The 27,876-nt window shown below is 39.8% G+C and overlaps 1 protein-coding gene across 1 annotated transcript in view; it reads right to left on the bottom strand.

The window, feature by feature from the left end:
- The window catches only part of GALNT17 (polypeptide N-acetylgalactosaminyltransferase 17), a 682,771-nt gene extending 655,523 nt beyond the window's left edge, over window positions 1-27,248 (bottom strand). The window contains exon 1 of the mRNA XM_075589950.1: window positions 25,630-27,248. Coding sequence (XP_075446065.1) covers window positions 25,630-25,867 — 238 coding nt within the window. The 5' untranslated portion in view covers window positions 25,868-27,248. The remainder of the gene's footprint in view (window positions 1-25,629) is intronic.
- Between the last annotated feature and the right edge of the window lie 628 nt (window positions 27,249-27,876).

Consider the following 27,876-nt stretch of genomic DNA (forward strand, 5'->3'; position numbering starts at 1 on the left):
CTACAACAAAATTATCATCATTATCATAAACACCTTCAGCAGAAGCATCATCAATTCAAGTTCAACCAAGCATTCCCTTCAACAGAAGAATCCTAGAAAGTTATAATTTTTTCTTGTTCAGAAATTTGGGAATGGGATCCGGATGGGAGGGGTTAGATGCATGAATCTTCACAGTATTAGAACCATTACTACCCTTTTTGGACTCTCCCAGGGTTTCTTCAATGAATGCCCACTTACAGGAACAAGTGCTTCTTCCTCTGTGCTCATTCTTTGATCTCCCAGTCTCGGACTCCGAGTCTACAGAAGACATGGATGTAAAACACATGCACTCAATATCATCAGAGACAGAAAATGGATGACCTTTGGAAGTCGCTTGGAAACTGAGTCTTTTAATGAAACATTAGAAAACAACAATCCCACTGAATGTGGGATGGAGAGATCTCTTTTTCCAAGCTTGACATATATGTTTGGGTGACTTCTTGGAGGGCCCTGCCTAGGAGACTAGTTGTTTTCTAATTTTACTATCATCAATACTATTACGAAAAGCTGCTGTTCAGTAGACTGATCTATATCAGGAAAAAGAGAGGACAACAAAAAAACAGTGAAAACACTTGGCTTAGCTGCCTAATCAAAACAAGATGACGTAGCAGGTAACCACTAAGGTAATGAAAGGGTCAAAAATCAGGCATTGCATAATTGTTGGTACAGGGGGTGGGTGAAGCTTGTAGTTGCCCCAGGGTGGGTGTTTAGGCCTTGCGGGAAGGTGGCAGTAGAAGTTAACCCATTCATTACCTTAGCGGTTACAACCGCTATGCTAATGAAGGGGTTAACCCGTCGTGCTACCCTCCCACAAGGCCTAAACACCCACCCAGGGCAACAACCACCTTTACCCACACCGTGTACCAACAATAGGAATGGGTAAAAGTGCTATTAACCAAAGATGGCTAATAGCGCTTTTAACCATATTTTTTTTTACAGTGAAATACATTAAAATAAATACAAACCCCCTAACTCCAACACAGATATCCAGATATGGATAATAGGGCATTTTCCCATTAAAAATAAAATCAACCAGCATAAAGTAAATAAAACATGCACTTACCACTGCCATGATGAAGGCTGTCCTCGTCGTTATCACGTCCTTGTCCTCTCTTGGCAGCAACATAACAATAAAAAATACAATCTAATGGCCCCTAACACCTTAATCACCTTAGCGGTTAGTAACCGCTTCAATAATTATGGGGTTAACCACCCTACCCACACTACCCACCTGGGAGGCATAACCACCCTCCCTGGGGCAAATACCCCCATACTCCATCCCCGCTACCCATTGATTGCCACAGTGGTACATTTTGATTTGACACTATAGCAATAAATGGGCTAGCTAAAAAAGCAAACAACCACCAAAAATACAAAATTACACCAAAAGAAACACACCAAAAATAAACAACAATAAAAAAGCAAACGCCAAAAAAATACCATAAATAAATAAAAGCAAAGACCAAAAAAAAAACAGAATTCAAAAGCAAAACACCAAAAAAAAAAACAGAAATAAATAAAACAAACACCAAAAAAAAACATAATTAAAAATTGATTGCCACAGTGGTACATCATGCCCATATAATATGGGCATGATTTGACACTATAGCAATAAATGGGCTAGCTAAAAAAGCAAACAACCACCAAAAATACAAAATTACACCAAAAGAAACACACCAAAAATAAACAACAATAAAAAAGCAAACGCCAAAAAACTACCATAAATAAATAAAAGCAAAGGCCAAAAAAATTCCAGATTTCAAAAGCAAAACACTAAAAAAAATACCAGAAATAAATAAAACAAACACCAAAAAAAAAACATAATTAAAAATCAAAATACCAAAAATAAACAAGAATTACAAAAACAACCAACAAAAAAACCCAATACAAAGTAATCAACACAAATATATATAAAAGAAATAAAAACAAGCATGTGCCAAAAAATACATTGCTTGTCACTGTATTTATCTATAGCCCTACGGGGGCCTAGATAAATGCACTGGCAATCAATGGGCAAGCAAAAAATTAAAATGCAAAAATACAATCAAAATACCTGAAAAATAAAAATTACACACATTCAATGTTTTTCTTACTTTTAGATATTTTCACCCTCCGATTCCCGATGTATCAGGAAACTCTCCATCCACGACACAATGATTCTCAGCTTCGGGTAAGTTGTTTCTTCCTTTCTGTTCTTCTCTTCTTTCTTCAGTCTTCTCTTCTTGCTTTGTAATCCATTCCAAGGGTGGATGTGGTCCTTTCATTTTATTGAGGGCAAATTAGATGTTACAGGCATTATATAAGGCCTGTGAGTTCACATTTTACTGTCAAATGACACAGCACCAACCCTATTGGATGGTTTACCATGTGACAGAACCTTTTCTTTTTTTTGTAAAGGATGTGACGTCCTGTAAAGGGAGGGAAGCCAGCCAATCAGGAAGACTTTTGTCACCAAAAACAAGATGGCTGCCATCACATGTTATTCTAACCTATCAGATTGTGAGATATACCATGTGAAGCATCAAATGGTATATCCCAAATCTGATTGATTGTAGTAAACCATGTGACAGAGTCCATTTTTGTAAAGGATTTGTCGTCACTCCCTACGTGGGAGATTTAATCGCACAGGGGATATCGGCACCCCCTTCCTGGGGCCTCTATCTCAGGAAGTAAGGGGTCCCTGCTGAAATCAATGCGGTTCAGCTCAGGGGACCCCCTGCTCACATACACTATTAGTACAAATAAAAGTAAAGCAGCTTCATAACTGTAGCGACTAGCTGCTAAGGCAATGAAGGGGTTAAGGCATGTTTATTGGGGGGCAAAGGGGGTAAATGAGGGGGGTATTTGGTCCAGGATGGTTGGTTAGGCCTACCGGTAAGGTTGCGGGAGGAGTTAATCCCTTCATTACCATAGCGGAACATTTATTCATTTAATTTTATTTTTTCATACTTGTGTGCGGGAGCAGGGGGTCTGAATAGCGTTAATTTCAGCCTCGGGATTTCCTACTTCCCGAGATTCAGGGCCCAGTATGGTGTACCAGTATCTCCCTGCAGGATTTCAATCCCCTGGACACGGATGATTTTAACATTGCGGGAATACTGGAACCACATACCGGGGTCTGTATCTCGGGAAGCAGGGGGTCCCCGGGACAGAAATCAATGCGGTTCAGCTCAGGAGACCCCCTGCTCCCCCACACTAGTTTTAAAATTAAAATTTAAAATGAATATTAGAACTGTACAATTGCCTGTAAGAGCCATGCATGGAGACGCACGGTCTTTATGCAGCTCTTCCAAGTTGCAGTTTCAATTAGTTGCCGATCACTAAGATTTATAGAGTGATAACACTTCGAAAAAAACAAGTCTTTCAATAGTGCATTTTTTAATCAAACTTTTAAAGACGTATTTTTTCTTAGTGAATACAATTTTTACCAACATGATTTAGTGCGTCATAAATCAATGCAAAAGTCATTCATCAATGCACTGATTTTATCACTGTTTAGTGAATAGGCCCCATAGTGGTCAAAACTTGGAAGCAATCTGAGTTACTACAGCCATTAACGTCGCTTTCCCCCATGTTCACCCACTGAATACAAACCACGAAAAGAAACAATACAAAGTGGCAGCAGTTGACATTCATCAACTCTAATGCTGTCATAACTGGTAGATTTTGTTGGTCTTGTTTTTTTTGTATCTTAAAAAGCTATGTTCAATATATTTCACTCCAGTTCTCTAGCTGTTGTTTCTTACTTGTTGGATTTAAAAGTAATCTCTTGTGAGTGAGAGTTACTTCTCAATCAATTTTTCAGCCTGCTTCTTCAGTCCGAGACTTAGTAATTGATCCCAAACTGACCTCCTGATGCAATGTCAGTGATAAGATTTTAGGAAAACCCCACGGTTTAGCTATCTAGGCTCTCTAGCTACACAGGCTTTTAACCACAACATTTGTGAAAACAAATATGTTCCATATTTCTCTGTAAGCTGCCTTTAAGATGGTAACTTAATTGTACAAATCAGAAAAACAAAACAAAATGACAAGAGGTTATTCATTAAACTGCGATATTTCTGGTAAAGTCGCTATCCCATTGACTTCAATGAGAGTTTCTGTGCGATAGTGCCTGATTAGTGCTACTGTATCACATTAAAATGAATACAATTAACAAAATAGAACTGTATTTACTCGGAGACCAAAAGTAGAGCATCCGTGAAGCCAGATGTGAGATTTAGGCATATTTTTGCACTGAAAATTGAATGGTGTATTAAGGGCTGGCTTGATGGCAAGGCCATAAGTGCAATTGAACCAAGCTCTGTGCTCTCATCTGGGACCCCGTCTGTGAAGCAGCGGCGATGGAGGGAGCCCACCCAGGCGGCAATCACGGAAGCCGGGCCCGACTTTCGGAGGCACCCAAATTCCGTATCAGGGCCCCCCAGTTGGGCTCCCACTAGTTCCGCCGCCGCAAACGCCCCGGGGAGAGTTAGAGGCCCCCCCACTCACAGTTTGCACCGGGCCCCATAATTTTCCAAGCCAGTCCGGGTGTATACTGTAGATAAAGCATTAACATTAACCAGTTAGTATTTGATAATGGCATTCGCTTAATGTCTTACCAAAAACAAATACATAAATAAAACATTTCAGTGGCAATTCCATTTTAATATTACCTTGATAAAGTCCTGTTGGATGAAACATGTTGGTGTGTTTCCTACACCTTCATTGCTAAGCTGATTGTGCAATAAACACAATTTTACTACATCTGGAGTTGCCCTATCTATTTTTGATCCACTGATGCGGATGCTGTGCTCCTTTCCTTCTACATATCCTGATCTCTACCATTGAGGATTGCACGCTGCAGAGTTTGTCCCTGTCTGGATTTCACTGTCAGGTAAAGGGCAACAGCCCTCTGTGTTTACCTTTTCAGTGCCTGCTGTTTTATTGATCTAAACCCTATGGGTAGGTAATCACTTAGCAGGTGACCAATCTCTGTGGTAGCCAGGTGGGCACCACTATGTCCCTCAATCCCTTGGGCGATCTCTGTTATTATACAGTTATTATGGACATTGGGACTATACTCTGAATATATTGTTCTTATACAATAGAGCACTTACTGGTGAAGCACATCTACCAAATCACCAATAATATTATTCTGTGGAAAATGCACAACTAAACAGATAAAATATAGTTTCACATATTTCAAAATCTGATTAAGATTTAAAAGAATAATATATACTGCTGCCTTGTCTTACATCTACACATCAAAATGTTCAAATAGTACCTAAGGAAATTTACCTCTGAAATGTTCCGTGTCCTTCATTGTTTTCATTTACAGGATTGAACAATTACCTTCTTCCCTGAAATCTTTGACTTAAAACATAAAATTAATTAATTCCAAAATGTCTGTCATATTTCCTACATTGTTGCAGTAGATGTCACAATGTGACATCTTATTATCTTATTATAGTGACTGGTTCAAAGAGCATTTGATTGTAACAATAACTAGCCAATAAAATAACGTCATTCAGAGCATTCCATTATTTGACATGGTAAACTATGCAATAGTCGTAATGTAGCAATACTGTCTAACTAGCCCCCCCCCCTCCCCACCTTTTTTTTATAACATGAAAAATAACAGGGGGTTCTCGTGAGCTATACCAGGATATTTTCAGCTTTGGGGACACTCCAGTTCCCGAGATACTTACCGGTGAAGATACAAATGTTACTGAGACTAACTATTGGCCTGAGAGCTGGTGAGATTTGGTGGCCATTTTGTTTCCCCTGGAGGAAGATTTAAAACCAGTATCTTCTCAGGAGAGTATTTCAAGGATAGGGAAATTATTTATTTATTTTTTATATTTATAATCAAGGTTAAAAAAAATCAACATAAAAGCGATATGTGCACATATAATTTCTATGTTGGTTTGTTTACCCTTGATTATAACAAAAACATGTATTTCCATTTTCTCTGCCTACGTATTCACTAAGCAATGAGCAATAACATATTCAACATATAATATATAACCATGCCATAAATAATACGACCGGTTATGCTCAGCATTTGTGTGTGAAAGAACTACTGTTCCTCTGACATTTATTAATATGGGGGGTTTTGTGTATAAAGAACTACCATTAACACGGCTATAGGTTTAGTGTGAATTCAATTTGAGTTTCTTTTTCTTTATAGAGCTACAGTATCACATGCACTTTACTTATCAATGTAATATCTTTAGATTTTAATTGATTAAATGAACGTATAGCGTGCATGCAATTAGGGAAGGGCTGTAAAACATGCGGCCTATCAGACTCTTCTGTCCGGCCTGCAGACCAGGTACTGGGACATGAGGGGAGAGCTGGTGCGGAGGGGCCTTTGCTGCCTCTTCCATACTACCACACTAGACTGCAGCAGCAAATCTCGAGAGGCTTTTCGGGCCAATAGCATTGCCCGGCTAGCCTTTTGTGTGGGATCCAGTTGAAGTCGTGTGGTAGCAGCATGGAAGAGGCAGCAGAGGCTGTTCCCACACCAGCTCTCTCCCCATGCTCCTTCACACGGTAAGAGTGTAAATGGGGGGATATTAAGAGTGTGTGAAGGAAGTATTAAGTGTGAAAAGTGGGGGATATTAAGTGTGTGGGATATTAAGTGTGAGGGGGGAATATTTTGTGTGGGGGCATATTTTGTGTGGGGGGAATATTATGTGCGAGGGGGGAATATTGGGTAAGAGTGTGTGGGGGGGGGGATATTAAGAGAGTTTGAGGGGTGGAGGAGTAAGAGTGTGGGAGGTGGGGAAAGAAATGTAGAGGAAGTGAGAGAGAAGGGGGGAAGTGAGGGAAAACAGGAGGGAAAAGTGAGCTTAATGCTGACATCTAGCATATAGCCATACTTCTATGTTTTATATTCGTATTTTGAAAAGGTATGGCACGTATGACCCAAATGAAATCTATGAAATCTAATTGGGCCCCTCATATGAAATGAGTTAGACACCCCTGAATTAGGGTCTTCTTAGCACCCAGACTTTGAGGTGATTCCTTTGTTGCCATTGTAATAAAATAAAACTAACGAGTAGCCAGGATTGCTGCTTTAACACAACACAGATGCAACATAAAGCTGTGTAGTATGCGCAATATACAGTAGATCAAAACCATGGCATGGGGCTGCTTTCCATCTATCTTCACAGCTGGACAATAAAATAGGAGACAAATAACAGGTGTCTCCAATAAGCTGTTTTCTGAAATTAGGGGAGAGAAACAGACAGGCTGGGGAGTGCTCTCTCTGACACAAATCCACCGGCTCTAGAGATGTGAGAATAAACATACAACTAGCCACGCTGATTAGTAAGAGTGGGATATGATCCTGTTGGTCAGTGGTACTTTCAAAAACTACACTTTCAAAATATTTTAAATACATATGTACACTATATAACTATACAAAATAGGATTGAAAATACAATGTTGAGATTTCCATATAATCCTTGTCAGGTGTCTTGATGTGACAGCGATATTTTCTATTTATCTATATTACACTGTGAAAGAGGTTACTGAACAACAGTAAAGCACATGGAGTTATACATAGGTTCCTTTTGCTTGTCCACTTCTGGAAAACATATACACTGGCGACACACTTTATTCGAGCTCGGCTAGTCCCACGAATTCGGGTATACCCGGGTGTATTGAGGTTTGTGACTGTTTTCTGCCCGAGTGCATTGGGTTATTTTCCAGGCAGGGATTGAAGCATTTTATTCCCGCTGGCTGCAATACTGCACAGTATATATATATATACTGCATTACAATTCATGAATTTATGCCATCTGGTAGACACGCGAAGCATTGCAGCCTATTAAATCCTAATCATTATCATTTAACAGATCAGCCGCCCGTCAGCCAGGCATGAACCCAGGCTGGGAAGGCAAACGCAACGGGGCTTGTCAGAGGTGAGGAGCGGCGCATTCCAGGTATCTGCCAGGTACATACTGGGTATTTGCTCGAATAAAGTGTGTCGGTGCAGTAAGTGGTACACCAGACCTAGATGTTATTAGGCAGGTTGTATAGGTACAGTTTATTTGGCATTAATAGTTGGTGTGTTGTTTCCTATCTTACATACTATATATGAGTTGATAGTGATGGTGGCTAAACAGTGGCAAACCACCTCAAACATACTCTTCGTATGACTACCATCTCTTCATAGGTAGTTTCTACTTCTACCGATGTTTCAAAGGTGCTCCCGCTAACCCACAAAGATATCTGTGTAACAGTTACTGTATTCATAGTAATATACCTCATCAGTTATTATCAGTTATGATACAGCTGAAGCTCCCCTGGTTTTTGGAGAATTCGTTTGGAAGAGACAGCTGGAAACCGTCTCTGTTCAAGGGTTACAATGGAGAAATATACCTTATTTACACTGCGCACTTACAGTAATTGTATACACTTGATCTGTACCTGTTTATTAAGCACCTACAGTAATCTTATTTGTATTCACTTTTATTTGGCACTGTGTGTTTGTGCACTAATATTGGTAGCATTGAGCACCACTTTGGTTTTTCCTTGTTTCTATTTTACAACCAAAGCCTGGTAAATTACAATGAATTGTCTTGGAGAAGCAATATATATGAATTTTAATTATGTAAAGATTTTCCCTAGTAAATCTAAAAATGTGGCCTTTTACAAACCACTATAAAAGAAAAGTTCATACAGTATCTATCAACATAAATGTTACCCCTGTTTACTTAATTCCCCTATGTACTGTATGTATCAGAGAGCGTGAAGCACCAGCCGATTTATTACTAATCCTTCAGGCTTCTGCGTCATCTGAAACAGCCCCAACATGGCTGCTGAATCATAAAAAAACTGATGAATACGGGAAATAAGGATAATTATGCTTCTCCAAAAGATGGAGAAACTACCAGCAAAATCTATAAATTTTGCTGCTCTTCAGGTTTTGAGTGACACAAATCAAACTCCTAACTTCTGAATTGAAAATAAGGCTGTCAAAATAAAGTTTAGATTGTAAGCTTTCTGAAGCAGGGATCCCTTTTTCTATATTATACTATTTTTTTGAATAACTTTATTTTTACGTTTTTCATGACAAAAACATGTGAGGGTTGGAGAAGGAGGAGGGCCTGAAGGGATACATACAAATAAATAAGGGGGGATATGGGTGAGGACGGTAAAAGGTGATAAACAAATTCGCAGGATCAATAAATATGCAGAAAAACTGATAATGCCTATCCTATAGTATACTGTACTTTTATGTTCGAGTCACTTACTGGAGTAGTAAGGTCGGTAGAGTTTAATGCAGCGGGGTCGAAGCGGTGCTACATGAGATCAAGGGGGCAAGGTGGTGCTGGTGCATTGATGAATGTTAGAACACTGACGCAGGTCATTTCACAGGATTTTGCAGTTGATATAACACAATGGACCACATTCAAGTTATACAAGAAGTGATTCCCAGAAGTAAAGAATACGATCTACCACTCATCTTAAGGTTCGTATATTCGCACTTTCTACACCTCAGTGGTTTTAAAGTGATTTAGAAGACAAAGGGGTTAATTCTGTAAGCTCCGTTAGCGCTGTTCTGTGCGATCTGCACAGAAAGCACCATTCAAGTCAATGGGGCTTTCTGTGCCGATCACTCGGTAGTGCACTAACAGAGCTTACAGAATAAGCCCCAATGTGTGCATACATTGATATTATAAGTTCAATATTTATGAGAAAGCCACATCAACCATTAGATTACCATAAATTCCGGACTATAAGCCGCAACTTTTTCCCCATGCTTTGGACCTCGCGGCTTAAACAATGACACGGCTAATATATGGATTTTTCCCGCTTTCAAATTTTTTTTCTCCAAAAAAACACATTCTGTGACGTGCTCAGTTTTTTGGCGGCATGAAGCTTTCATTAGACCAGGCCTGCACAACACGCGGCCCGCGGCCCGCATGCGGCCCGCCTGTACTCACTGTGCGGCCCGCGGTGGCTTTCTGCTCTCCCCCTCCCTCCCGAGTCCACTCTCCCGCGCCCCCTGCGAGCTCGCTGTCACCATCCCCCGTGAGCCCGTTGTCACCATCCCCCGCGAGCCCGCTCTCCCCCTCGCAGAGTAGCAGCACGCTCTAGCATTGAGGCACTTCCTGCCTGCTGCTTGCTAGAGCGTGCACTCCTGCTTGGACGGCAGAGGTATTTACTGCTTGGACGGCAGAGGTATTTACTTCTTGGACGGCAGAGGTATTTACTGGTTAATGTGAGGTGCTGGGGGCTTGATGTGAGGTGCTCAGGGGTTAATGTGAGGTGCTGGGGGGCTTGATGTGTGGTGCAGGGGGGGTTGATGTGTGGTGCAGGGGGGGTTGATGTGATGTGCTGGGGGTTAATGTGATGTGCTGAGGGGTTAATGTGAGGTGCTGGGGGGTTAATGTGAGGTGCAGGGGGAGTTGATGTGAGGTGCAGGGGGAGAGTGATGGGAGGTGCAGGGGGAGAGTGATGGGAGGTGCAGGGGGTGTTGATGTGAGGTGCTGGGGGCTTGATGTGAGGTGCAGGGGGAGTTGATGTGAGGTGCAGGGGGTGTTGATGTGAGGTGCAGGGGGAGTAGGCACCTGCGGCTTATAGACATGTGCGGCTTATTTATGTTCAAAATAATATTTTTTTTTTAAATTCAGTGGGTGCGGCTTATATTCAGGTGCGCTCAATAGTCCGGAAATTACGGTACATGTAGATACAAGCAAAATAAGGATCAGCAAAGCGTGCGGCAGGGAGACACCATGTCATTAAAGATTTTTACAGCAACACTTACAGAATTGTTTATGACCTTGAATTGGGAAGGAAAAGGAATCCAAATCAACTGTGAACACTTGAGTCACCCACAATTTGCAGATTATATTGTTATATGTGATAGGAATAGAATCCCTGACCTGAAGAGTTTACAGTCTAACATTTGATTGTGCCATTATTTCAATACTGCTGTGTAAAATATTATTTAGGGAAATTAACTAAAGGATTGAGTAAGGAAACTGAACCTGTGACTTATTTATTAAGCACCATGATAAAACCAAGTAAATTGCCTTCTATGACAAAATTAATTTGACTTAACCTGCTACTTCTTTACTCTAAACATGTTTGGCCTACACATAAACATGAACAGCTTCTACATGAAAAACCCAAAATGCTGAAAATGCATGTGAAAAAAATCACATTGTAGAGGGGACAGAGAGAGAAAGATTTTCCAATAGAATATATGGTTATATCGTTAGATTTACATATGGTAAAACAACTGACCTATTTTCAGACTTGATTTTCTCTAAGAAAGATCCTTTAGATGACTAATAACATACAGATGTAACCAAGGTTATTGCACCCGCTGGTGCGTATGATGGGATATTCTGTGATATTCTTTGCTATCACTGCCATTCAATACAATGGAAAATCAGTGATATTCTGTATTATTAGCAAGTTCAATAATCTTGGCTACATTAGTATGTAGATACTTAGAAGAACTTTATAGTACAGTATGTTAATTTGTAAAGGGATGGATGACTTATTTCAGCAAAATCAGCGATCGTTAAGATGCACTTAGGCCTATCAAGAGGAATGTCGGGGTCCAGATCCCATAAAAGAATTGATATATGATTGATCTGTAAAGTGGGTTGGAGGGCGGGGTGGGTGGAGGCCAATTTGTCAAGTTGGTGAGGCGAGCATAGGTCGATATGTCAAGTTGGGAATGTGGGTCGGGTTGATGTGGCTTATATGTTATATTGAGATGGATGCACAAGTTTGCAGGAATACACTGGAACTGGGACACCAGGATTGGAAGAAAAATAATTGTATCATTCTAAACAATATTACATCAGAAAACTATAAGCACTGTGACATTATTTTTCTGTGTGGATCAGAATATACAAGTTGTTTCACCAGGCAAATTACCCTGTCCTTGTTTTCTATCGCCTGCTTGGTCCTCTCCGTCACAGAGAGGGAATGAGTAATGAGAATATAATGGGGGGGAGGGATGTATCAACTCAATGAATAATGTGTTTTGGCGAATCTGCTCCATTTTTGTTCTATGTTGCTCAATCTGCAAGAAAGTTGATTGCAAAGTTTCTTAACTCTGGCACAGAATATTGTGCAGAGACAGTTAAACATAACATCAGACCGGGCAGATATTTATTGTTCAAATAAAACCGAAATAATGGAGTTGGATTAGTGCAAAACGTGATACATCTCATTGTAATATGTACACCAGACACTCACTAAAATGCAAATTTATGCATACAGGGCAACATTTTTAGCAAAATATATTGAAACATTGATGCATAGACGTCTCTTTGACTCACATTTGCTTCAAAATTCCCTTACTACACAGTCTCTTTTATGTCACTGAGTTGAATCATGGCAAACAGAATCTGCAAAAGAAATACAATTTTACAAAATCGAACTTCTGAACAGAACAGTTATGTCATGCCTGCACCTTGGGACATTTGACGAGAAAGAGAAATAAGGTGACTTTGAACTCAACATCAAATATTAGTGATGCTTTATTCCCAAAGCCCCTATAACCTATTTTTCACAATCACACATACCTACAGTACTCATATTGCAATCCAGCCAGACTCTCTGCTTAGCTTGTATTACAGAATGAGAATAAGCACCACGAAGGCTCTAAAACTCAAATGAAACCAAGAGTGACAATTAAGGTAACCTCAACCTTAGCTCCACACTTGTGTCACAGTAAAGCATGCTCCAGAGTCACCAATTAACAATATTTATATGGATCAGTCAGATATAGTCTAGATTTGGCAGAAAAAGTCCATGTTAATTATCTTTCCATTTACACAACCTGCGCACTTCGCACTGAACACTTTCAGATGTATCATTAACACAGAAAGTTCATCATAAATTAAAAACCTTATTGTGCTATGAAGATTTTATTCTTTTTCAGTCGGACTCCTTCAGCAATGAAGGATTCTGCTAAATATTAGAAAACAATGTTGCACTTCCCTGCAGCCTTGAAAGCGTCAGATAAAAGTGAAAACATTTCTCATGATTTATGAATGTGGAAAGAATGTCTGAAAGTAAAATAACTTTCAGCAGTCATAGGTGTGTAAAGTGTGACTAAGTGTCCAACTGTATTTAGTTTAACTTCAGCTCCAGTCACAGTAATATTTCACCAACACAGTCCTTAGTGATAGGTTAAACCCTGCATTTATTGTCAGGGAGAAAATATCTATCCTCAGCTCTCAGGGCTTCTTGTTTTAATATGCTTATCCAGGTTTGGGCTTATAGGGTTCAACAATGTGGGTACATCTCCCTCCTTACCACTGTCGACAGTCTATGCTTTCTCATTTGTGGGCTTATATGGTCCACTAACCTACTCAATATCGAATGCAAATTTTTCCTTGGAAGTTACATAGTAGGAGAGCTTGAAAAAATACATTTGTCCATCGATTACAACCTACAGTATGTTTAATTTAAACAAATACTTATCCTATTATTTGTATTTACAGTTTATTGATCCAGAGGAACACAAACAAATAAAACACCAGTGAAACATTAGCCAATGCTGTCTCATAAGGGTAAAGTAAATTCCTTCCTGACTCCAATAATGGCAATCAGATTTCTCCCTGGATCAACATCTTTCCCATGTTTATTTATTTGGTTTATCTTGTATACCTTTCCTTTCTTAAAAAAAATAAATAAAAGAAATCCAACCTTTTCTTTAAGAAAACAGTGATTGTCTGCACTAACAGCAGTAACCATGGCAGGGAGATTGGGACCTCGCGCATGCGCCGGGACGCTCCTCACGAGCAGTGGAGGAGGACAGATGACGCATGCGCAGTGAGGAAGTGCCACGTTGACAGCATGAAGTCTGCACTATGAGAGGTTCCGATTGGTGATGTCACCTGCACTACACTGCGGAGCGGCAGCCCGATCTACTATTTATATCAGTGTATACAGCTACTTCAGTCCCCAGCACTCCACAGAGCACGAGGAGCAGAGGACAGAGTGTTTGATTGCTTTTTCAATGACTATTTTGGATTCCTGGTGCTTTTATGCGAGTTCTTTCTAGCCCATATTATATGACTGTTAGCAGATTTCTGTGGTGTTTGACAGGACTTTTGATCGGGGAGGGAAGGCTTAGGGAAGTGCCTCTGGGACTCTTTGGGACCAGGGTAAATGGGCCAGATGAATAGGTAGTTCCTCGAAATGTTGCCCCCCCCCTAGCATACTTTAATTTCTCCATTTTGTGTTTTTCCTAATGTTTCATGTCCTTTTTTCCCCTTCTCCTTCTTTCCCCTCCACCCCTCACATTGAGACATTTTTCCCATTGAGACACTTTATTTGTTTTTGCAAACACACTTGCTTTAATTCCGGTTTGTTTATAGTGTCATTAAATTAATTTACCATTATGACATTTGCATTCGGTAGATCATTTAGCCATTAGACAGAGAGTGAGGGTACTTCCATAGGTGTATTAGTACTATAGAGGGGAATAAGGGTCCCCTTTTGTTCCGTGCACCCTGCAACCTTACATATCTATCTGAGTCAGATGCTGTCAGATGCTGTCTATCCCCCTCCCCTTGTAGTAGACAGTGTTCAGTGTTTAATGTTCACACCAATGCAGTTACTGATAAACTCTACAGGGAGTTTTGCTGGAGAGAATCTTGACCGTGTGGTGTTACTAATGATTTAAACAGTGGCAAATTGATGCTTTCTTCTCATCTATCCATACCCTGTTTAATGCAAGATAATATCTTATTTGCCTTTGCAGCTACTGCCTGACATTGACTACTATTGCTAAGCCTGCTATCTACAAGCACTCCTAAATCCTTCTCCATCAAGTATATACTGTACCTAATTGTATTCCATTTAATTTGTAAATTGCCTGTTTACTCCTGCTTTCCAAATGTGTAATCTTACATTTATCTGTATTAAATCTCATCTACCATTTACCAGCCCAAGTTTCCAGTTTACCCATGTCAATCCTGCTCTGATTTGACTACATTAAATAATTTAGTGTTATCAGCAAAGATGGAGACTTTGCTCTCTATGCCAACCTCAAGGTCATTATTAAACAAGTTAAAAAGATGTGATCCCAGTACCGAACCTTGAGTACTCTCCTTACAACTTTAGCCCAACCTGAAAAGGTTCAGTTTATGAGAACTCTCTCCTGTCTATCCTTCAAGTTTTCAATCCAGCTGCAAATATTTGTACCCAAACCAATTTCCTTTATTTTGTACACTAACTCTTGTTTCGCACTTTATAAAAAGCCTTTGCAAATGCAAAGTAGACTACACCAATTGCATTACCCTGGTCAAAATTCCTGTACCTCCTCAAAGAAACAAATAAGGTTAGTTTGGCACAACCTATCCTTCATAAATCCATGCGGCTATTACTAATAATTTTATTTTCCATTAGGTATTCCTGAATATTATCCCGTATTAAACCTTCAAGTAGTTTCCCCATTATTGATGTTAGGCGTACTGTACGTGTCTATAATTACCCGGTTATGAAATAGGTCCCTTTTTAAATATAGTCACCACGTCTACTTTACGCTAATCTTGTGGTACTGATCTTATGGAAAGGGAGTCCTTGAATATTAAATATATTGGTTTGGCCATTACAGAACTTGGTTCCTTAAGAACTCCTGGGTGTATGCCTCCTTTTCAGGGGCTTTATTTACCTTAGTTTTATCAAGCCGCATTTGCACTTCTTCCTCTCTTAACCAATTGTTTGCTAATATTAAGGTTGTTGCTTCCTCCGGTTGCACTATTTTTAAGTTAAACATAATATAGTGCAGTGGTTTTCAACATTTTTTTGTTTAAGGAACCCCGGAATTCGATTGTAAAATTCTGGGGAAACCCAACCCTTGCCCCGCCTCTTGCTCCCACCATTCACCCCTGTATCTCGTGCCCCCCCATCCTCCATTTCTCGCCCCCACTTGCCCCGTCTCTTGCCCCTCCACCACCCCGTCTCTTGTCCTCCACTCGCCCTGCCTCTCTCCGCCCCCATCTATTGTGTCTCTCCCCCCCTCACACTCTCCCTTATGCTCCTTCTCCCCTTCTCTCTTCTATACACGCACACTCCCCTTCCCACACACACACATATACACTTACACTCTCCCCCTCTCACTCACACACACACGCGCACACACATTTACTTTAAGGGCGCACTCTTACCTGCTCCTTACGGTGCTGGCAGGAGCAGAGGGAGGAAGGATAGCAGTGGCCGGATGGCTGCTGCTGCAGTACCTAGGACAGCTGGGAGAGTTGTCCGATCTCTCCCTCCCCTATCGGCCACGGAACACGAGGGGTGATTTCGTAACCCCAGGGTTCCGAAAATCACTGATCTAGTGTTTGTACTAACTAAACAAAGCAAAAAGAGTGTTCACAAAATTTCAATATTAATTTACACAGAGGCTAATAAGAAATCCAAACCAGGATTTGAGAATCCAGGCCAGATTTCCATATAGCCCAAGTATGCAAGCCAGATGCTGCAATCAGGCACCTTTAAGAACCCTGGTGGAGCAGAGCTTCAGTGAAACTTGTGTGTGGAGGAGGTGTCACCTGTAGCTCCCAGGTCCAGGAAGAATGAATATGCTAGGAGAAGCAACCTTTTTGCAGACACTGCAGCAGAAAGCTGGGAGAGAATGCGGGAGAGATTCCAGGAACTGGGTGAGTTGGGCCAGGCAGGAAATTTAGTTAGTTATTTTTTTTTTTTTAAATAGCTAGGTGCCAATTTGTTGCCCTCTAATAAAACAGCAAATGGGATATTATTGTATCCTGTTTACTCATAACACATGCACTGGTAGTGCTGGCCTATATAAAAAGAGGTGGCAGAGGGGACCCCAAAGTCTGTCTGGTCACAATGTATAATTGTATGTATACAGTGCCGAAGTTTAATCAGGGCTTTACAAAATACAATACAAGGTAAATAAAGTACAAACAATGGTGATAAGTGCGACAGGTAAATAGCAACATGAGACAAAGGGAGGACCTTCCCCAAAGAGCCTAAAATCTAAGAAGTATGTTGGGAGGCTTATGGACACAGTAGGAGTAAATGTGCATTGTTAAAAGAGGAGTCAGGGAGGTCAAGGGCATCTAAAGTCAATTTTAGAAGCATACATAATTTAACGAGATGCTCCTTTTAAGAGGTGAATATTCAGCTAGGCTCTGAATGTGGATGGTGAAGGTGTTGAGAAATATTGAGTGGAAAGTGTTCCGTAGGTAGGGAGAGAATTGTGAAAAAGGTTTAAGATGGAAGAGAGGGCTGTAGAAGTAAAAGATGCAAAGATGAGACAACCTTGGGTTGAACGTAACAGTCAAGTAGAGGTATAATGAGAGATTAGAGTTAAGATTTTTGGAGCTGTAGTGTAGTATACCGCATGAAAGGAGGAGAATTTTCTAGTTTATATGGAGATTAATAAGGAGCCAGCAAAGAGAAATTAGGAGGTCAGAAGCAGATATACATCTAGAAGAGCAGGAGATGATTCTTAACCATGTTAAGTTTGAGGCATAAAGGCCATCCAGATTGCTGATAGACACTTTAGTTTTTGACTGTACTGCAGGTGTTAGGTCAGTTGTAGATAAGTATAGTTGTGTGTTATCAGCAAAGAAATGGTCACACAGCAGGAGTGTATATACAGAGAAGAGTAGGTGAGCTAAAACGAATCCTTGAGGTACACCTACATAGAGTTCCATAGAGGTAGAGAAGGAGTTCGCAAAAGAGATGGTTAAGGAGTGGTGAGAGAGGTAGGAAGAGAACCAATAGAGGGCAGAACCATGGAAGAGAATGAAGAATGTGTTGGATAAGTGGGTTGTCGACAGTATCGAAAGCTGAGGATCGGTAAAAAAAATCAAAATGGAGTAGTTTCCTTGACATTTGGCAATTTGAAGGTCATTAGCTATTGTGGTTATTGAAGTTTATGTAAAGTATGCTGTGCAGAATTAAGAAAGTGAAGTATACGTAAAGGAAATGTGTTCCAGAATTCTATAGGAAAAGGCAAAAGGAAGATAGGGCGATAGTAAGAAGGGAAGGTAGGGACCAGGGTAGAAGCACGAGCTGGGAGGACATGCTATTGAGGCTACCTGTGGTGGACATTGAGAAGAGCAGCAGAGACACTTCTAATTCTGTAACTAGAGAAAATTAACAAAGATGCAAGAAGGAAGATTAGGAAGGCGGGTGTGGAAGGACAGAGGGGATCTCTCTGTGGATAGATTCCAGTTAGCGAGTTAAAGCAGGTGAGAATAAGTTTGTAGCGAAAGAAATCTGCCAGAAACTGTGATTTTCTCAAGAGATGTTCAGCAGAACAAATGCAAGGGCGCAAAAGGTGTGTCTGCGTGTTGACCATGGTTGTCGGTTGTTGTGCCGCTAGTGTCAATGTACAGGACAAGCATACTGGTTAATTAATTAATCAAGGTAAGAGTTGTAAGTTGTAACAGGGCTGTTTGGGTCAGTAGAGAGAGGTGGTAAAGAACGCTGTGATTTGGGCTGAATTCCAAGGACTTAAGGTCAAAGCTATGCAGGTTGCAAGTACAACAAGGAGTGGCTGGAGATTGTGTGAAGAATGTGAGAGTGGGAAAATGAGACAAAGTTATGGTCAGAGAGCGAGAAAGGAGAGATTGCGAAATTGAATATGGAATTGGTTTTAGTAAACGAAATCACAGAAATGGCCATCCTTGTGGGAGCTAGAAGCAGTCCATTTGTGGAGACCAAAGGAGGAAATGAAAGAGGAGGTGAGATCCCCAGGAATCAGAGGGGTAATTTTTAATGTGGTAGTTACAGTCCCTTAAGAAGAGACTTGGTGAGTCAGATGATTAATTGGGGGGTGGGGGAAGGGAAGGGGACAGGGGAAGGGTGATTAAAAGGTTTTTAATGTTATCTACCATATCACTCTGACTTACCTTTCTGAGTGCATTCAAGGAGGAACTTGTCTATCTGTTTATGTTGAGTCAGATGATTGGAAGAAGGATAACCAGGATGCAAAGTCAGAAAGGAAAGTTGAGTGGTAGGATGTTGTTGACCTATTGATGACAACAATATGCAGAGCGTGGAGGGATGGCAAATAGTCTGGGCTTCAAAGGATGAGAATGTCAGGGAATCAGGTGCTGAAACTTGCAGTGAGAAGAGAGTAGAATTAATAATAATTGTTTACTCTTGTATAGCACTGCTTGTTTTATGTAGCACTTTACAGAGACAATTTGCAGACACAGTCCCTGTCCCGTAGAGCTTACAATCTATTTTTGGTGCCTGAGGCACAGGGAGATAAAGTGACTTGCCCAAGGTCACAAGGAGCCGACACCTGGGAATTGATCTGCTCCAAACTCACTGCTAGAGTCTGTGTCTTTACTCATTCAGTCGCTCCTCCTCCCACTGAACCCCGTATCCCGAGGGGTGAGGTGTGTGTGAGAAAGAAAAGCCGCCATACGATGGAGCTGCTTCCAGTGTAAGTGCTTGAGAGTCAAGTTTCAATTAATGCAAAGAGGGGAAGAGAGCGAGAAGAAGAATAGGTCATATACATATCATGTGCAGCTAGTATTTTGTATTAGAGAGCACATACTGTACAAAAGGGAGAGAAGTGAGGGTGAGCATTTGATAGATATCAGGTTGGAAGGGTTGCAGCTTTTACATATTACAGGGGAGAGGGAAGGTAGTCTAGGATGAGAGCAAGTTGGGATATGGCAGGGCCAAGGGAAGTACTGTATGAGGGATATGGACAGGAGATGTGAGAAAGACTTGTAAGAACATATGCTGTTACGCGGGAAGGAGATAGGTGGCAGAAGTGAGTCCAAGAAGTAGTGGAGTTCATGAGTTCAAAGAAGGGGAGACGAAACAAGGGAGCAGGATATGAGTATAAAGTGAGAAGAGCTGTGGGATAGGTTAAAGGAAAGAAAGTGTTGTTGTGGAAAGATTTTGCAGCAAACAGAAGGAAAAGAATGGGGAGCATATTGGAGGATGGGATTGTCAGGAAAACAAAGTGTGATGAATGTGAGAATATGCATTATGGAAAACAAACAAAAAGGAGACAACCCTCACTCAGCCTATTACAATTATTGTCGGTGCATTTAAGGGATAACACTGATAAGTCAAACCCAACACAGAAAGAAAAAGCCACTTAATTGTATTGCACACAATACCAATAGAAAAGTGTAATAAAACATTACTTTTATTTACATATTAAAAGAGAGGACTGTCAGAATTCGACTACCAGTTGAAAATACTGAATAAGGAAAAGACAACATCTAAAATATATTTATGCGTTGTCTATAGAGAGGTTATAAATAGAACCTCTGTTAGTACCCTCCCGGGGCCTTCCTATAGTATCTTCGTATACATACTCAAATAGCTCATAGAAAAAAAGCTATTAGAGATATAGTGATAGTGATATAAGTGGAATAAGGAAGATGAACTAAATGGAAATAGGAACCAACTAGTAGTAAGTGGTAACAGTTCTTACCTAAAATGTCATACTTATATTAAATCTCATATCTGCCATGCAGATAGCTAAACCTTTGTGAAAGCTCACAGGTGTTCATCAACTACGTCTAATCTCTCAACACATAATATATATGGGTAAAAATAGGTAATAGGTAAACAAAGGTGGGAGATGTAGCTATCGGACCAGGGGAGAGGTACATGGTGTAGGAGACGACATCGAGAAGCATGTCCTCCCTTCGGCTCTTTGATGCCAAATTTTATGACTGACCGATTTGTAAAAACACTTCTTCCTGGGTCGTAGACATACTTCCTGGGTAACACCATTACAATCTTGTCTGCTTCCAGTTGTATATTACTTGCTGCAACACACCAGCAAGAGCAATAATTGCAGCTACAACTGTATGTATATATTTGTATTTTTGTGTCTGTATTCATATATGAGACTATGTAAGTGTCAGTGTCATTTATAGCCCCAATATGTACCCTTGCAATCTGTTTTCCCCTTAATACATCAATCTGACACTGGGTAGACATGTTTTACTGTGTACAGGCATACCCCGCATTAACGTACGCAATGGGTCCAGAGCATGTATGTAAAGCAAAAATGTACTTAAAGTGAAGCACTACCTTATTCCCACTTAACGATGCTTCGATACAGGTAGGGAGCCAGTTTTGCTGTTCAGGACGTACTGACAGGCGCATGCGCGAGCTGCCATTTGCCTATTGGGCGATGGGAATCAGTGCGTCACTACTACGGCGGTCTGTAGGGCAGAATAAGTGTCCGTACTCGCGAAGCGAGCGTACGGCATGGGTATGGGGCTATTGTAAATATGTCCTTACTCGCGAGTGTACTTAAAGTGAGTGTCCTTAAACCGGGGTATGCATGTATGCTGACAACTTTTAGAAGGCGATAATAGTTTGCAAGCTGTACAGTTGCAAACATAAAATGTTTGGTGAAATGTAGTAAATCATTATTACAATGTGCATTGCGGTAAGGATCTCAAAATTATTTGAAGAGACAAGTCTAAGGATTAGCACTGAATAGTCAGAAATATGTAAGAAACAATGTGCATCTGCATTACATTTGTTAAACTAGTTCTCAACAGGGCCCAAAATAATCTGAATGCTACAGCTGTGCATTTTATTCTGCGCAGTTCAAGAAGATTTTTCATATATTTCTCACATATACCAAAAAACATTGTGTGAAAATGTTAAACTCCAGTGAAAATTTGCTTAGAATTAACTATGGAAACATACCATCAGAACAATGGCTTTCTTATTTTTTGGGTGGAAGAGAATTTGGGAGCAAACATCAGCAAAGTTAAAACCATTTTTCTCATTATTATATACTGTACCTCTAAAATGAAAATCACCTTTCAATCATAGGCCCTTATTCAATATGGTCGGAAACATCTTCTACTGTACATAAAATGGAAGCCTCTGGGATTTGAATTGCATTTGGAGGCTTTTCTGACAAGAAGTGGCATTCACAGCATATTGAATAGGGGTCATAGTGTTGAGATTCAATCTTAATGATGTCTCTAAACAAGTGGTTTTCTACCATCTCCTCGGGGAATCATAGCAAGGCCATGTGTTGGGGATAACCAAGCAAAACTCTATTCTTATGTAATGTACGTGCATTCTCATGTTTGCTAAATCATGGATTTCTAAAATTGTGCGTGCCAGGAATTCCCTGAAGTGAGTGTTGAAAACAAGAACCACTGTTGTAAATACCTGGTATACCTAATTATTTAAATGAGTCACAATATCAGTAATTAACACACATGTACTAATTAAACAGACTGTAGCTGAGACCCAGTAGGATTAAAAGTGCATTATTAAAAGTGCAGTCAGGGAGGTCACAGGGCATCTGGAGTCAGCTGTAGACCCAGATACTGGAAATGATAATAATGGCACACATTATCTCCCTAATATCATACTGCACCCGCAGAACCGGCCATGGCCTGAAACATATAAACCCTTTGCATCATTGTATTCGATGTATGAATGTTTCGCCTTTGGAGTAGTGCAAAGAAATATTTTCTGCCTCATATCTCTTTTGCACAACCTTTCTTATAATCGCTTACATGTAAAAAAAAAAGAAGCAAAAACAAAGTAGTGCTACACTATAAAGGGTTATACAAAAAGTGTGGATAAGATATTTAATGTATATTCAATGTTTATGTATTATAAAATGCATAAGATAATATAAAATGAGTTACAAAAATATACGTAAACATAAAAATGTAAAAATATATAAAGGTGAATCAATCAAAACTTCTTGGAGCAATGTCCCACAAAACATCCAATATTTTAAGAGTCACTGTAATCCAAAATGTCACAGTGTTGTCCTCTGGTGCTGCTTGCCACTGTTTACCTTCCAATGCAGGCAAAACACTTTCCAGAAACAATCCAGGTGAAAGGAATGTAGTTGACACACAAGAAGAGAAACAAATGAAGAAAAAATTGTGTCATACTGTACGTTTAAAAAATATATTATTCCTGCATTCAAATATTAACACTCGGAATAATCACATTCTTTAACACATATCGAATAGACTCTGCAGTGCAGATCCAGCATGTGCTCAACATTAGTAATCCCACATCTGGTGGTCAGAACTCCCAGCTCAAACAGCTGATCTCTCACTCTTAGCTGCTTGGAGAGTCACTCAGTGACCGCCTCTTACCACCCGCGTACTAGGAGCACACGCTGAGCCTGCACTGCACAGTCTGTTTGCAATGCCTAAAAGAATATTATTACTGTGAGTGTTACTATTTGAGTGCGTAAATAATATATTTGGAAACACATTACACTATTTTTCCTTCCTTTCTTTATTTCTCTTGTGTCCGCGCATACCTTTCACTGGGATCGTTCCTTATAATGGCCCTTATTCAATTTAGTAAGAAGCAGGCCAACGCACAGTTAATTATGCATTAGAAACTATTCAAGTGAATGGTAATCATTTGTTAATAACAGTGTGTTAATGTTAGTCCTCAACATTGGCAAAAGTTAATGATGCATAGCAAAAAAGTTATTTTTATATTTGTATGGAAGACATAGTAGAAAACAACAGACTTTTAACATGCCTGAAATCAAACGTACATTTTCTTTAACTACATTTTTTTTATGCATTGATAACTTTTTTGCACTATTATAAATGTTTTCTACAAGATTTAGCAGTCTCTCGCTGCTATATACCGGAAGCGTACATCAATGCCAGAGTACTTATTCTTGACTTCAATGGTTGCTTGCATATTCCTTTGCCTTTTGATCAATGGTAGAGATTTCGTTTTTTGGTGTTTATTTTTGTAATAAAATCGGTGTTAATTTTTGGGGGGTTTCCGTTATTTTCATTTTCTAAAACAATCTGTGTTTATCAGTGCTAACAATGAAATAAAAATGACACACTTGAATTTGGTGTTTATCAGTGCAGTTTTTATTAGTTTCCATACTGGCTGGTGATGCCTTTATCGCCTAACTTTGGATGGGCTGCCACAAGAGATGTCATTTAATAGGGAAGGATGCTTCATTTCCGGTGTTTATCAGTTTTAACCGGAAGTGCAGGGAGATCAGTCGGAGATCAGTCGGTGGTGTGTTTCGGTTAAAACCTAAAACTGGAATCCCTAATTATTGGTAACCTACTCCTCAACATATTGAATACAGGAATATACTGTATGTCTTATGACTTCAAGAGCTTCTCTTGTGCACACTCTTGTTGGTTGAATGAAAACTATGAGATGGGCTGAAACAGTAGGTCCACAGCAGCACACAAAAACACTGAAGAAGTATCAGGTGAGTCGATGAGTGCATTGATTATTCCAGCGACTGGAAGAGAATGATCTTGTGATCAATAGCTGGGACCATCACTGAGTCCTTAGAACAAATCCATAGAACATATATCAAAAAAGACAGCTCTTCTACTACTGTAGTAATCAAAAATTGCTTCAATTAAAGGAAAAACAGTAGGATGCAGTTTTATTTTATGTCTAGGTATGCTGCCGGAATCAAAATATCCCAATGGCTTGGCCTCTGAATCGTTCTGTGATTCACGAATCTCTTTACTGATCTCCTTACTTAGCAGCATGGTATGCTAGATGTTAAGTTTGCTTCCCATGTAATACTACGCTACTTATACTCTAGGGATACAATTTCTGAATGTCTCTATGTGTGTTGTTCTATGTGTACAGTATGTATCTGAAGTAGCTTTCCATCTGTTTTTTGGGTAAGGCTTGCATGTTGAGTCCATTGAAAATAAATACTTGCGTAACTTACGCAATATACACCGTACCCACTATGGTAGAGCCTGTATTCTAATATTTTTTACAGTATACTGCTGCTTATGCTGTCAATAACGAGTATAATAATAAATCAAACTAATCATATTAAAATCCTTATTACAAATACAGTACAATTGGAAGACTCGAAAGTTGAGTCTTGTACATTGCACTTTTTCAAAGTGACATTTAAGCATAAAAAGAAAGTAACACTGAACTTGTGGACAATGACTATCATCTTTATGCATTCTAACCTACTCCAAATAAATATTGCAATAATCACACATTGTTACCTATAATGGAATCCACCTGTTATACAGCCTACACATTACCAGCAAGAAGGACCACACACATGCAGTGAAATGAGGAATTTGCAAGTACAGAGAACCTGAAGAGTTTCTGAACCAAATGATAACAGTACAAATAGAATGTGAAGCAGCCCCAACACAAAGATCCATCTTGTTCTGACAATTATGGTGTCTGTCCTGCTGCCTTTTTACTTACAGTACAATATTTAAAAAATCAGCACAGTTGTTCCATGGGATTTGTATGACATTGCAAAGGTCAACAGTTGTATATATTGAAGAGTTCCAATAAAATGTCATGCCCCCAGCTCTATCTTTTCGACTATACACTAGTTTGACCATTATGGACATTTGTAGTGATAAACAAAATTGCTTTGTGTGCACTTATGAACAGGAAATATTGCTTCTAAAATTAAATGAGTAACATTTTAAGGTTACACACAGTACAATGTAAAGTATATGAACAGGCACATTCATTTGGACACATAAAATTACACAATGATTGCTCTGATTATTATTCTGTTATATGTTACCCAAAAATATTTTCTCAGGTGTAATGTTCTCAAATTTGAATACTGTACATACTGTAAACATTGACATGCAATCCTACCATTTAGCTGTCTGTAGACTATGTCTTCTAAGAGAGAAAGCCTTTTCAGCACTGCCTCCTGAATAGGGCTGAAGCCATGGGTAGTCAGGTTGGCCACTTCTGCCCTTGGATGGATCTCATGGAAAGACTCCCCACTTTTCACAGTGATTGGTCTACACTTGGCTAAAAATAGGACAAATCCAGCCACTGCAACCAGGTTTAATACCAGCAAGATTTTGACTCTTCTCAGAGAAGCCATCAAACTCCTCAGTCTTGAATCTTCAGCTTCTTCTTGAATATAGGAGACTTCCTAATTTGTTATCAATCAATATGTCTTTGAGTGCTACGAAATAGGTCAACATTCCTGTGCACACTTTTTCTTTAGACGCAGAGCTCAGGGTTAAGTGGTAATAGGAGCGGTGACAGTCCCAATTTCACAACACTGCAGGTGCTAACAGTGTGCAGAAGTTAACATCCCTATGAAGGGAACTCATGTCATTATCTTGAATCACAAGGATGTCCAGTTAATCAAAGTGCGTTGAGCAGAGCTTGTACACGTATAAACATTTGCATAGTACAATCTGTATCTCCAGCATGTCCAGAATGAAATACAATGGAAGTTTACAAACTGGATAATATTCTGGAGCCTCTTGCATGCACAGCAATAGTGCACAATACTTTTCTGCAACAGAGACTATATCCAGATGATGGATTGAAGTCAATCAGTATTCCACTGTGAATTGTTGCCACCTTAGCATATGCATTTTAATTTTGCATGGTCAAGTATGGTAAATCTTCCAATTAATTTGAATTATTTACCTACTCAGTCCTGCGAGAAAAAGGCAAGAACACGAGATTGTACTTTACTCACATTTAGTCATATAAATCGTGGGATGCAGAGTATTGAACATGGTGGGAAAGAATGCTTGAAAGATGAAGACAAAAAATAGCACTGAAAAAAATAAAAACACACAGCACCTACAGAGGATATAAATAGAATTGTACGTCGCATGCAAAGTTTCTCATTGGTTGCAGCAAGCAAAAATTGATATAAAATAAAAAATAATAATGAAGACAACTACTCTTGCCTCAGCAGGGGTGGTGGCAGTATCCTTGCAGAAGAAAAAATAATAACTATCCGGAATAATCAAGCGTACATTTCAGCAGGGGAGTCTTCATCGCAGAAAAAGACAAGTGTGACTGTGTGGAAGTGACTAATGCAGGGAAACTGACAATGCGGCAAAGCTTGCTGACCGCACTTCCCTGAACTCAACTCCAGATTTCACCCTAAACAGAGCAGCGGTCTGCATGTGATTCTTCCCACATCATCTCACTCTTGTCAGGCTACTGCTTTCAGATCAGCACCACCGCTCTCTCTCTCTCTCTCTCCAGCTGCTCTGCACAGTCCATGTGAAGCAGTCAAACAGGGCAGGGTGAAGAAGGAGGCAATCTTATGTGATGGTGATTGCGGTGCCCTGTTTCTGATCCTGGGAAAGCTTTTTGTTGATCCTGGAAGAAGCTGCTCTCTTCTGTGCTCCCATTTCTCCTCGCTGATTTTTATTTCTGTGCAGAGACATCCTCCCGTGTGCTGCTTGGATCCCCGTTTACATGCCTCCAAAGGGGCTGCAAGGAAAATGTGGTCTGGATAAAGGATCAGTAGCTGGTTTGAAAGCTACAAAAATGCTGTGCTCAAACAAGATGTGATTGTAATTTTTACACAAAGCGACTAAAGTGGTTATTGATTAAAGTAATCAGCAAAGACTAGAGCAATACATACTGTACTGTATGCAATAAATAAATACAAATAACAACATCAAGTTTATTTAAAATTACATCGTTTTTTAATGAATTTCCCCCTAAATCAAAGATAAATTTATGAAGAAATGAAGTATATCCATTGCAATCTATTTTATTGTGTAAAGAATGTGTACACTTTTTTCAATTGGATATAGTGTTAAAAAAATATAATGCATTCATGCCTGTATCCTTATATATTCATTGGTAAAGGGGAAAAAACATATGAAAAAGCGCTACAGAACTCCTACAGTATTAAAGTATATTAGTCACCCAGGGACAGTAATTATTATACAATTGGGAAAAAAAATTATTCCCAAACTGTGCATTATTTAAGCGATTGGATAATAAATCCAAACAATATTAGTCTCAGGTGGTATTTCCTGCCCAGAGAACCCCCCAGATTGTCTCAAAACCCAAAGTTCAATACTTGACACTGATGCTTTTTGTTGCAGAACTCCAAGCAGGAGGACC

Source organism: Ascaphus truei, chromosome 3, assembly GCF_040206685.1.
Source record: "Ascaphus truei isolate aAscTru1 chromosome 3, aAscTru1.hap1, whole genome shotgun sequence".
In the NCBI taxonomy this organism is placed as follows: domain Eukaryota; kingdom Metazoa; phylum Chordata; class Amphibia; order Anura; family Ascaphidae; genus Ascaphus; species Ascaphus truei.